The 12,271-nt window shown below is 46.3% G+C and overlaps 2 protein-coding genes across 7 annotated transcripts in view; both read right to left on the reverse strand.

Moving 5' to 3' along the window:
- SPOCK2 (SPARC (osteonectin), cwcv and kazal like domains proteoglycan 2) overlaps positions 1–12,271 on the reverse strand; it is a 163,308-nt gene that overhangs the window by 73,934 nt on the left and 77,103 nt on the right. The gene's annotated exons all lie outside the window — the stretch shown is intronic.
- Positions 986–12,271, reverse strand: part of MICU1 (mitochondrial calcium uptake 1) — an 83,910-nt gene continuing 72,624 nt past the window's right edge. For all 6 annotated transcript variants that reach the window (XM_079312138.1, XM_079312136.1, XM_079312137.1 and 3 more), the window contains 3 exons: positions 8,994–9,102; positions 3,738–3,827; positions 986–1,684 (listed from right to left, as the gene is read on the reverse strand). In XM_079312138.1, coding sequence (XP_079168264.1) covers positions 1,521–1,684; positions 3,738–3,827; positions 8,994–9,102 — 363 coding nt within the window. In that variant the 3' untranslated portion in view covers positions 986–1,520. The remainder of the gene's footprint in view (positions 1,685–3,737; positions 3,828–8,993; positions 9,103–12,271) is intronic.

A 12,271-nucleotide genomic window follows, 5' to 3' on the forward strand; every position in this document is an offset into this window, starting at 1 on the left:
CCCGGGGAGACGAGCCTTGGGCGGCTCCAGCCGGATCCTGCTCTCGGACGGGAAGGATTAACCCTTTCAGGAATTCCCTTCCATTCGTTTCCTGCCTTTGAAACAGGCGCTGGCTGCGGGGACTTGAACAACCTTTATTCCAAACGAGAGAATTCAGAGACAGGTGACATATCCCAGGCAGGAGGGAGGGAAGGGCCAAAGCTGCACTCCCCCCTTGGTGTTTGGGATGTGATGTGTGTGACAGCACCGGGACCCACACCCAAAGCACCCCAAAGGAGCAGCGTCTGCCTGGGAAATGAGGGAGCAGAGGAAGATGAGTGGAGAGATCAGGATCAATATCCCTGTATGAACCAAGGAATTCCACAATGGTTTGGGTGGGAAGGGAGCTTAAAGCCCATCTGGTCCCACCTCCTGCCCACTATCCCAGGCTGCTCCAAGCCCTGTCCAACCTGCCCTGGGACACTGCCAGGGATCCAGGGGCAGCCACAGCTGCTCTGGGCACCCTGTGCCAGGGCCTGCCCACCCTCCCAGAGAAGGATTCCTTCCCAATATCCATCTAACCCTGCCCTCTGGCACTGGGAAGCCATTCCCCATGTCCTGGCACTTGAGGCTCAAGTTGACAAGAAATGTCAACATTCCCTCTCCCTGTTTCTTGTCATCTCCTTCGGGCACTGGAAGGCCACAGTGAGGTCACCCTGGAGTTTCCCTCCAGGCTGAACAATCCCAGCTCTCCCAGCCTTTCCTCACAGCACAGCTGCTCCATCCCTCTGATCATCCTGGTGGCTTTCTCTAGACTCTCTCCAGCAGTTCCATGTCCTTCCTGTGCTGGGGTAGGAAAGTATGCCAGGAGTGATTTATCCCCTTTGGCTTTCCAGCTCTGGAAAGTAACAGGGTTCCCCCTCCCCCTTCCCAAAACACCCCATCTTCAGTGCCTCAGCCCCAGCCTTGGGGGAGGATCTGGAGCAATGCAGAGACAGAGCCAGGCTGCTGTGAGCAACAACTTTGCGTGATATTTTACAGAGGACAGCACCCAGGAAACAACTTCTGTCAGCCCCTTCCTGGTACAATTCCCCACGGAGAGGGCTCTCCATTTAGGAAATCAGTCAGGGAGCTCCTGCAGCAGGATGCTTGTGCAAGGCAGGAAGGGCAGGAGAGCCAGTTGCTCCACTACTGCTGCCCTTCTGCAGCTTTTGGCTGGCTGAAATCCTGGTCTGGGATGCAGGAAATCCAGGGATTGCCTGGCTTTTCTGAGGAGCAGTCTGAGAATCAAAATAACCTCCGTGCCATCTTTTCATAGCATTAATTAAATAAAGGTGATTTGGGGTCCAGCTCTCAAACAGGGCACAGAGGTGGTGGCAGTAAAAGTCCTTTCCTTGTTCCTGAGAGAGAGGAATATCAAGGAGCCAGCAGCAAGCAAATACAGGCGTGGATTTCTAACTTGGGTTGACAGACCCCTCCTGTTTCAGCCAGCCTGGGCTCTCCAGAGCTGATCCAGGGAATGGGGGTGCTCCTTCCCACTGCTACTGCTGCTTGGGAGCTGTGAAGTCCCAGGCTGTCTCCTGGGCACACTTCCACATGGCCCTCATGAGCCGTGTGAAGCCCATGTCCTTGGGCTTCTCCAGGCCTCGCATCAGCCGCTGCTTCATGATGGCAACAAACTCCTTGTTGCTCAGCTCCCCATTCCCTGCAAAAAGGAGGAAAAAGAATCACACACCCACCACCAACCTCCATGAAATTACACAGCAGTCATGAGTGTTCTTTGCTGTAGAAACTGAGACCCCATTTGGCTCCCACCTCCCAAAATATCCTGCTGAGTGAGGGTTCCCGAGCCACAGAGTTTAAATCCCAACCCTATGGATGCTTGGCAGGAGGCAGAAAAGCAAATGCAAACCAAATGTCCCTGTCCTCCCAGGAAATACTGCTTTAAGTGGTTTAGGAAAACATGGGTGCACAAATTTTTCTGATGGAGTAGAAGGGAAGATTTGTTGATCTGATGAATGAGGTTCTGGAGAATGCAGCCACTGGGTAGCAAAATTCCAGCAAGCTATCAAGGGGTGAGCAAAATTCCCTCCAGTACTGCAGGTTTTTAATGTCTATAAACACTGATGGAGTGAAAGACAACAAAATAATAATAATAAAAAGGTCTGTGTCTGTTTTTCTACTTGGTTTCTTTCTTGGGGGACTCCTCTGGCAACCAGTCTTTTCCCCCAAAGATTTGCTATCAAAATATTTAGGAGATTTTCCTCTGAGAGAAGGCAGACAGAATATTTGGATACACTTGAGCTCACTCCAATCTCCAGCCTGATCATCCAGTGTGAAGATTGTATTAGAACAGTGGTACTGAAGCACAGAGGAAAATAAATCAGGAGATGTGACCTTAGAAAGGCACAAAGGAGGAGGTGGGGCTGAAATCATGAAGGAATAAAATAATTAAATACATTTTTTAATGTTCATACTTATGCACTAGTGCTGCCACTCAGAGCTGCCAGATGCTGGTGACTGTGCTGGAGAAGCAGAGTGCCAGCCAGGAATCTGATTTTGGCTTGGCAGGTTTGGGCAAATGCAGAATTTCCTTCTTTCCAAGCTGGAATTGCTGTCACTTGGCAAAGACTCCAGTAACTCCCATTAAATCAAGCTGGGAGTGTGTGGTGGGTTGATGTGGCCAGAAATGTGTATTCTGTCACCATCTGTTGAAGCTGGGTGGGGCAGTGCCCCTGATCTCCTGGCACATATCCTCTGCTAATGGGCCATCTTTAAACCAACTGGGACAATCATCTTTATCTTTCCCACAGCCCATCCTCCCTCCAGGAGATATCATCTGCTGCTGGGACATTGAGTCCCAGTGCATGACTGATAAAATTACATCATCCCACTGGGAGATGCTCCAGCCAGGGCAGGAGCCAAACCTTTCCTACCTAGATAAAAAAATCAGATTTTGGACAGCAAGTTATCCATCTTTCCACTGGATTCCAGAGGAAAGCCAGACCTTTCCACATCATCCCTGGACCTTCAGAGGAAAACTGCACCTTCTACAGGAGCACTGCTCCAGCTGAACCACATCTGGCACTGCAGGAGGATGCAGCCACCATTGAATGGGACTGCTGCCAACACCCTGACTGACTGACAGGGTGTCAGCTTGGATTCTGACTCTGTCAGTGTTTTGGGATTGTTCTTTGTAATCCTGTATTTCTATTTTAATTTTCCTAGTAAATAACTGTTCTTCCTAATTCCCCTATCTTTGCCTGAGAGCCCCTTAATTTCAAAATTATAATAATAATTTGGAGGGAGGGGGTTTACATTCTCATTTCAAAGAGAAGCTTCTGCCTTTATTGGCAGACACCTGTCCTTCAAACCAGGACAGAATGCTTCAGTGTGGCAACTACCCCAGGGTGCTCACGCCCTGTGCAAAGCCACCAGCTTCCCAGCAAAGCACAGAGCTGCTATTAATTAATTAAAATTAATTAATTAAAATTTGTCTAGCATTTTGGAGATAAAGCCCCAGACCAGCTCATTTCCAACACTGGAGCATAAAAAAATTGAGAACAGGAGCAAAGTGTGCACACCAAACCCTCAAGATCGACATCTCACAGAGTGGGAACCATTGGACACCCTTCCCAAAAGGGCAGGGGGATCACCCCAGATCCATGGATGAGGAGCATGGCCAGAAGAGCCCTTTTCCCTGGATTCCTGCCCCGGGTTGTCTCTCCTGCCTGGCTGAGGTTGGGGCGGTCGCTCACCGTCGCAGTCGAAGAGCGCGAACACCACGTCGCACACGTGGTCAGAGAGCTCCACCTTGGCCACTGTCCTGGCCACTTGCTGCATGGTCACTGCAACACAGGGAGGGCACAGGGTCACACAGGGCTCAGGATGTGCCAGCTGCAGCAGCAGACTCCTGCTGCTCTGTAGAGAACAGCCTTGGTGTCTTCAGAGAGGCCTGGAATAAGCTTGATCAATGAGGCAGCTCCTTCTGACAGCATTCCAAGGATGATACTCCATCAAGCAACTATCCCAGCAGGCTGGGAATCCCAAAAACTCTTTTCCTGTTGCAACCCAGTCATTGCAGAGTAAACCCACTCACCCTCCTGCAGGGAGCAGACCAGATTAACCTTGCAATAAAATAAAGAGTTGTAAGAAATTATTTCCCTTTTCTCTGGCAGCAGAGAAGCAAGCAGAAGTTTTATTCCCACCTTTAGAAAAGGGCAATCCATGCAGCTATCAATCTGGCAGGGTTAGGCATTTGATTTTGCTGCACAAATGGAAAAAAAAAAAAACCAAAAAAACCCTCACTAGGCTGGTGTGAGTGTATTTAAAGTTCAATTGCTTCCCTACAAAGCCTGACCCAAGGAAATGCCATCCACAGCAACTGAGATCAATGTTTAGCTGTGGAGTAACGGAAAAGAGGGAAGTGATGCATCACAAAACCAGGCTGAAACCACAACCAACCTCTGCTTTCCTCCACAGCATCCTTATGGGTTTCTGTACCTCCAGTCCTTCAGGAATTTTGGAGAGTTAAATGTGTCAGAAAGGAAAAAGTAATCATCCAGTATGTACTATAACAGGATTAATTACAAACTGCATAAAATATTTCTAATAGGAATTTTTTTTCATTAATGTTTACATTATTGGTACCTTCCACCCTGTTTCTATTTCCCTGAGCGAAATCTGGGGTTTTCTGAGAGGAATTCACAGCCACAATCAGGTCCTTTTCCCCATAAAACCTTTCCTTTTACTAAATAATGCAGGACAAAAAATTGAAATGACACATTGTATATATATAAAATATATATAATCTTGAGCAGGACCCTGCATTTTAAAACTTATTCTTTTTGAGTGAAATTGCTTTTCTCCATGAGTGAGAAATGTAAAACTTCTCTCAAGAGGCTTCACTTTGATGCCATCCTCCCCTCCTGGTGCCCTAGGTGCCCCGTGGCTGTAGACTAACATGAAAAAAGTCAGACTGATTTCCTACATCACAGAATTCCAGAATGGTTTGGGTTGGAAGGGGCCTCAGAGCTCATCCAGTGCCACCCCTGCCATGGGCAGGGATACCTTCCACTGTCCCAGGCTGCTCCAAGCCCCATCCAGCCTGGCCTTGGACACTGCCAGGGATCCACAGCTTCTCTGGTACCCTGTGCCAGGGCCTGCCCACCCTCCTAGGGAATGATTTCTCCCTAACACCAAATCTAAATCTCCCCTTTCAGTGTAAAACCATTGTCCCTTGTCCAAATTGCTTTAATTCTAAGTCATGTTTTTCTGCTGAGATTTTACCTGCTCCTTCCATCTCTGCAGGGAGTCTCCTGATCCCTCCCCTCCTGTTTATTTTTCACAGCTACAGTTTTCCCAGCTGGAACTTGTACTCATGGCCACCAGTTCCTGCTTCCTCTCTTATTAATTCAACTGCACAAGTGTCAGCTCCATCCCATCATTCTTTCTTAATGACAAAATGACTTCATAGGGGTTGCATGACTCTGCTGTGCTGGTTTTTAAGGAATCAAAAGGAAGAGGGAAAGCATCTCCACTTCCCACTACCACACACACTCTCCAGACCACAAGGTAACTCAGGAAGTAAACCTGCTGGAATAATTTCTTTACCATTTCACAAAATTAAATAGGTGCTGTCTTGGCAACATTTCTTAAAACAAAGCCTGTCCAGGTTTGGGGTTCTGGGATAGAAATTCTCCTGGATTTCACACCATCAAAAATAAATTCCACATTTCTATCTTGAAAAGCTTCTAAAATTTCTTGCATTGCTATCTCCCACTGATTCCTTTAATGAGTTATTTTATGCAAGTTTAGTGTCTGCCACAGTTATCCTTTTTTTCCACTCTGATTCCCAGAACTGCACTGTGAGCCATGCCTCACTGGGTGCCTGCAAACGAGCCTTTGCTCCAGGAGACAGCCTAGCCAGATGGCAAACTTCACTCTTCCCCTCCAACTTGAGATTAATCACACATGTGGCCAAAAGAATGGACAGCTGGGCTGCTGCCTTTGTTTTCCAAATGGCACTGGGGGTGATGGGAGCAGAGCTGCCTGCCCTGGGCCATTCCAGGATGGAAAGGCAGGACATGTGTGTTGTGGGCTCCCAGAAATCAGCCTCACGTTGATGCACACGTTTCATTCCAAGGCTCCCAGTTGGAAATGCTGGCTGCTATCACTGGCAGTATGGCCACCAAAATCTATTTAACTTTTCACAAACCATTTGCATGAGTATGTGCTGGATCACCCATCCAGGAAGGAGCTGGATAAGCCTTGTGCAATGCTGTGTGCACAGCACATTTTCCTTTGTCTCCTCAAAGCATGAGGCTGCAGCCCTGCAGCTCAGCAGAAGCTGTTCTGACATCAAAGGGAGCATGACAGAAAGTCAGGGAGAAAAAAGCAGAGCTCCCAGACCAAAGGAAGAGCCAATCCTGTTTGTGCAACACCCACAGCCAGAAATGTGGAAAGAAAGGAGACAGGAGTGCAGGTGGCACAGGGGGAGCAGCTGCAGAGGATTCTGTTGGATATGAGTCCTCCCAGCCACCAGAACTGCCATTATTACAGAGGAGCAATCTGAGCTGTGCTTCCAGGGGGGCTGACTTCTTCCATCCATCTCCAAGGTAGAGGAAAGCAAGCAGCAATTCCATGACTGCATTCCAGCATTCCAACTCACCTCTGCCTCCTTCCCCATTCCCTGTTGACTCTGCAGCAGTTTCCATCAGCATCATTCAAATAAAATGATTTTCCAGGAACCTCCCTGAGGCTCCAGCCCTGCTCCAAGCCATGGATCAGCATTGGGCTCAGCTGTCTCCTCGTGCTTTGGCCCATCCATGCCTTGCCCTAAACCCCAAAGGAGTTATCCCACACCAGCAGAAGGGCTGCTTGGAAAGCCTGGCTGCACACAGTGCCAGCAAAAGTGCAATTCACACCCTCCTAAAAGGGGAATAAGCTCCAAATTCAGTTCATGTCCTGCTTCCAGCTATGAGCCCAGGCTGGAAAAGTCTTCCTTGTGATTTAGGAGAATGACAGCTATTATGTTGCTGGGCAAATGAAAGATGGGCAAACAAATAATCTGGGTGTTTATAAATGGGTCATTAAAATACAGGTTTATGATCCTTTTTAAAAGAAGATGTGACTTCAATTCAGCACAGAATACAGGCTGTCAAGCTCTGGCTGTTTGGTACCAGCCATTTTTCCCCCTCTGAAATTTTAAACAGCATTTCTAAAATCATAATAATGTTTAATGCATTGTTAGCAGCAAGTTATTACACAAATTATTACACTCTTCCTAATCCCTATCCCAGTGTAATTTTTACATTTGTTAGTTTGTAACCAGCAACCCTGTGAAAGCTTCACTTTTGGGAGGACACACCCCATTTATGGTTTGACTTAAATCTGATTTCTGCCCAAGGAAGGTTCCCTTACCCCAGCCCAACACTCCCAGCTCAGTGAGCACGAGCTCATTAATGGCACATAATTAAACAGCAATCACACTGATTTACTAACTGCACACAGACCTAAATTCTGCAAAAATGTATATTCCACGAAAGGATAAATGCTAATTTCCTGCAGGCACTGAGTAAATTTGATTTGCTGGGCTATTACCTCCTCTGGGATGCTGCAGAAAGGGCTCAGAGCAGCAGCAACACACCCAGTCTTGGTATTTCACTTTCAAATGAAAAAATCCTGTCAGGTTCTTTTAAGTCTTAAGGTAATGATGATCTAAACCAAAGAGTACAGATGATTCCCCCCAAAAAAATTTAAGATGAGAAGGGCTGCTGACATAGACTGTGACACACTGGTTACCCTCTGTAATTCCACTGCCCCAAAAACTATTAAAGCCTTAATATTCCCACAAGAGCAGCAGTTAGAATAGCTGACATCCAAAATGTTGAATTCTGCAGCTGCCTAAAGAAATCAGCTTTAACTTTGTGGTAGACAAGAGTTTCCACTTAGCCTAAAAATCTCTTAATGAGTTTGCCATCTCTTTTTTATATTCTCAATGTGTTGAAAAAAAAAAATCCCCCTTAAAAAAACCCTAAAGACCAAAGCACCCACTTGTGAACAGATCCTGGCAGGAGAGTGGGACTTTGGTTTGAAATATATTTTGGGAGTTTCTTCCTTTTTTTTTTTTTTTTTTTCCTACATCAGTGTGTCAGATCTAAGAACATACCTGAGCTCAGAAAAGGAAACATGATGAGAAGGAGGAGGATATGGATTGGTCTGATCAATAAACCACATTATTACCAAGGTCCCCAGGAAACACCAGCTCTGAGGTTTATTCAGCCCACTCCTCTGGACTGTGGGTTATCTGGAATGGAGTCTCTGGACAGACTTTAATGCTCAATCTGGGACCTCAGTGGTGTTCCAGGGCTCTCCCTTTTCCCCTCCAGCACTCCCAGGAGCTCTGAAGATGTTTGCCACTTCTTGGATTTCCAATCAGAAATGCAGCATCCAGTCTTTATTTCTAGGCAAAGTCTCTGACTTTTGAGCAAAGCTGAAACAAAACAAGGGTTGAGCAGCTCCTATAACCAGCCCCACTGCTGCTGTGCCTCTGGCAGGTGGATCAGAGCCCTCCACAGAAGATAACTCTGCAAGAATTTTTTTACAGTCATTTTTGAAGTCCTTTGTATAAGGACAAAAAAAAGGTCACTTCAGGAAGATGGAAATGAAGAAGAAACACTGGGATCTGGAACCACAGCCTGTGGCACACTCATTAGGTGACCTTGGTCCTTCTGAAGGCATCACCATGAAGTCACTGTTTCCTCATCCATTTAGGCTACCCATGTCAGCCTTTTTTCTCCCTGTATCTAAAACTGTGACAGTATAAAACTAAAATCCTTCTTTATCCATGGATGTAGTGAGCTAAGCACCTCATTACAGGGAGGAATTGCAACTTGGGTACATTTTTAACTTGACAGCCTGGGCTTGTCTGATTTCTTCCTAACTCCAAAGACAGAGCATGAGTTGTGCTCCCTCAGGCTTTCAGCACCTGAACATCCCCCAGCTTTTCATACCTTTATCAAGAGAAGCTCCAGCCATGTGGTAGAAGCTCAAAGCCGTGTCCACGTCATTTATGTTCTTCAGGAAAGTGAAGAAGTTCTCCACCTCCTCAAATGTCAGCCCCTAGGACAGAGAAAAGACACTCATGTGGCAATGGGAAAAGGAGATCATGGACACTGCCCGGAATGACACAGCTTGAACTTGTAGCCAGAAGGGAATTCATCTGCACACTCCAAAAACTCAACCTTGGAACTTGAGGATCTGGGTTGTGACCTGGACTTTTGTTCCCCTCCTGGCCCCACCAATCCCACAAGGAAAAGGGACTGAAAACCATTTCCCATGTGAGCAGACACACCACAATCCTGCAGTTTGGATGTAGCTGAATTTGCAATTCACCTGCAAACAGGTGAATTGATAATTTATTTTGAAGCCTGCACACTCACAATGACAATGTCAAACAGTCTGGGCACTGTAAGGTCTCTCCCAAGAGATTTGGGGATCCCTGGGGGAATCCATGCCTTACCCAGTGTGGTAGAAGGTGACACCAAAGCATAGAAGTGTCCCAGTTGGCTTTGCTGCTGGAGGCAGGGTCCCTGTCTGCCCACTTACCTGGGCCAGGTGAGAGCCAACAGCCACGCTCTGGGATAGTCGTGGAAAAACATCCTGAGACCCCCAGGAGAAGAGCTGCCAATGAGCACAGCTCTGGGAACCCCACCTGGTTACACCACACCTGATTTCATCACCCAGTTCAGCTCCAGCACAAGCAAAGCAGTGCTGGGACAAGAGCTGGAGCCTCCAACTCCTCCAGCAGAGCCAGGGCAGGGAGCCAAGGGAGGAGGTGAATCATCACCACAGTAATAACCACTCAGACTCCCTCTCTGGGAGACATAAATCAGCTTGTCAACAGGAGTTCAGGTTCAGGCTCCTCCTATCCTGCCTGGCACGACAGATTGATAGAGCAAGATATTAAAAATCCTAACTGCAGAACACAGCACAGTTCCATGGTCTGGATGTGTGCAGCAGGTACTGTCAAATATAAATTTACACAGTCTGCTCTAACTCTGCTCAAACAACTTCTAATCAGGGAAGAAGCCACCAATCTTTTGAAAGAAAAAGAACATTTTTAAGGCCTTTCCATACAGACATTTGCAGCTTGTTCCCATCTTTGCTGTATGTGGCACTGCACTCATGATCTATGTGTGCACCATCACATGCAACAGCAGCTTTGTCAGCCCTGGACTCATGGATCTGGGCCAGAAAGGATGAGATGGCAAAATGGGAGAGCACATATGGACAACAGAGCTGACTAAAGAGAGAAATAAATCCCTGGTGACTCTGCAGGGAGATTTCCTTGAATGTTTTTGCCTGCTCCTTTTCCCGAGAGGAACACTAGGATGTACAGCAGAATTAAATTAAATACTGTCCCAGGAAAAAAAATGATCCAATAAATCAGGTACTTCTGCAGGAAGCACTGCAAAGATCCCTCTGCTTTGCACAATGGCTCTACAAGAGAAAATATCTTTGCAATTATCATGTCTCCCTGCCTGGGAGCAGGGCACTGAGAGTGTGGAAAGCCTGGAGGAACCACGAGGTTTGTGGCCACTTCCAAGGAGCAGAGGACACTGTGCTGTGATCTGCCTGCTGTCTCTGGGACATCTGAGCTTTGGAGTGTTCTAAGCAAAGAGCCACAAACCTCATATTTTCCTGGAATTCCCAAAATGGCAGATGTCAAGGCCAAGCAGTGCTGTCTGTGCAAAAATGGACTCTTGTTTGGAATCCTGGAACAGTCTGGGTGGGAAGGGACCTGAAATCCCTTCTCATTCCACCTTCCACTATCCCAGGCTGCTCCCAGCCCCACCCAACCTGGCCTTTGTGGTCCTTTACCAGCTGAAAAAACAAAACCATTGGCACACCTGTACCCTACAAATCGTGGCTTTCATGTGGACAAAACCACTGTGCGTCTGTAGTAAGAATACCATCAGAATGATGAAATTTAATTTTTTTTTTTTTGAGGAATACTATAGGTGAGGCTGGCACCAATGTTAACTCTGTTCCAGCTACCAAAATAAAATAAAAATCAGAGACTGGGACAGCCCCAGGCAAGTCAACAGATGCATCCCCAAGTAATCCTCATGAAACAGCAGCAGGGAGATTCCAGAAGCACTTCCCTGCTTGTAACACAACAGCTCAAACATCTCCTGCAAAAATTAGGGCTTTTCACCTGGAAAACCCAGGTTCAGCCAGGAATTCCACCTCTGCTATCTCCACAGAAAAATACCCCAGCACATGAAGGAGAGGACATGAATCACCGGTTTCTGAAGAGACAGCTTGGTTTTCTAGCAGTTAGGGGGACATAAACCAAATAATACCTTGCTTGTGAATATTGCTGATGATTCAGATCCTTTTTACTAGGAGAAAAGCAGCTGTGCAAGAACAACTTGGGGAGGACACTCATAAGCAATGTTAGACAAAACAGAGTGTGGCAGCTCTGCTGAATAGGCAAAGTTCACCTACCCAGGGTAAAATGGGATTTTTCCTCAAGAAAAATAAAAATAATGAAAGCAGATTAGCAGTTAATAGAGGAAAACTTATCACTCCCAAAAGCAGGAATGCAGAACAACAGCACTGGAAAACAGCTAAAGATTAGATTAAACCCAGAGTTTTGTTGTTTTAGAGGCTGCCAGGGTTGCCTTGTGCAGTCAAGGTTATTGCATCAGACAAGGAAGACAAGGTTTGACAGATTCCATAAGAAAGCTCTCTCAAAAGAACTGCACTTCCAAGGGAAAGCCTTGCTGGGACACTTTATGGGCATTTCATTCTCACCAGTATAAGGAATCATGAATTTTTCACCAATTCCCTTCCTTGCAAATATAATTTTTTTTTTCCCCTATTGCCCATTTTCTCTCCTTTAAAGTCCTTGGAATAAAGGAAGATAAAAATTTGCTCAGAATCTGGCTGGCTGTAAATAGAAAGACAATCTGGCTGATTTGGGGATGAGGAATAAGGTAAGGACAAGAAGTTCTTCCTCCTGCACAGATGTCAGGGTATTGGCTTACACATGAAAGGAAGAAAACATCTGCTGTAGGAAACCTTCCAAAATAAATTCCTTTGCCTCTTTTCTCACACATCCAGCTACTGTTCAGTACACACACACAAACACACATATATATATATAAAAACCCAAAAATCACAGCAAAAGAATCAACAATTTTCAAACTTCAAAATCAGAGCTAATCTTTTCTATTAGACAGATATTGCATTTAAGCACTTTCTCCTGGAGAAATATAATTAT

This window comes from Erithacus rubecula (genome assembly GCF_903797595.1).
Source record: "Erithacus rubecula genome assembly, chromosome: 9".
Lineage (NCBI taxonomy): Eukaryota > Metazoa > Chordata > Aves > Passeriformes > Muscicapidae > Erithacus > Erithacus rubecula.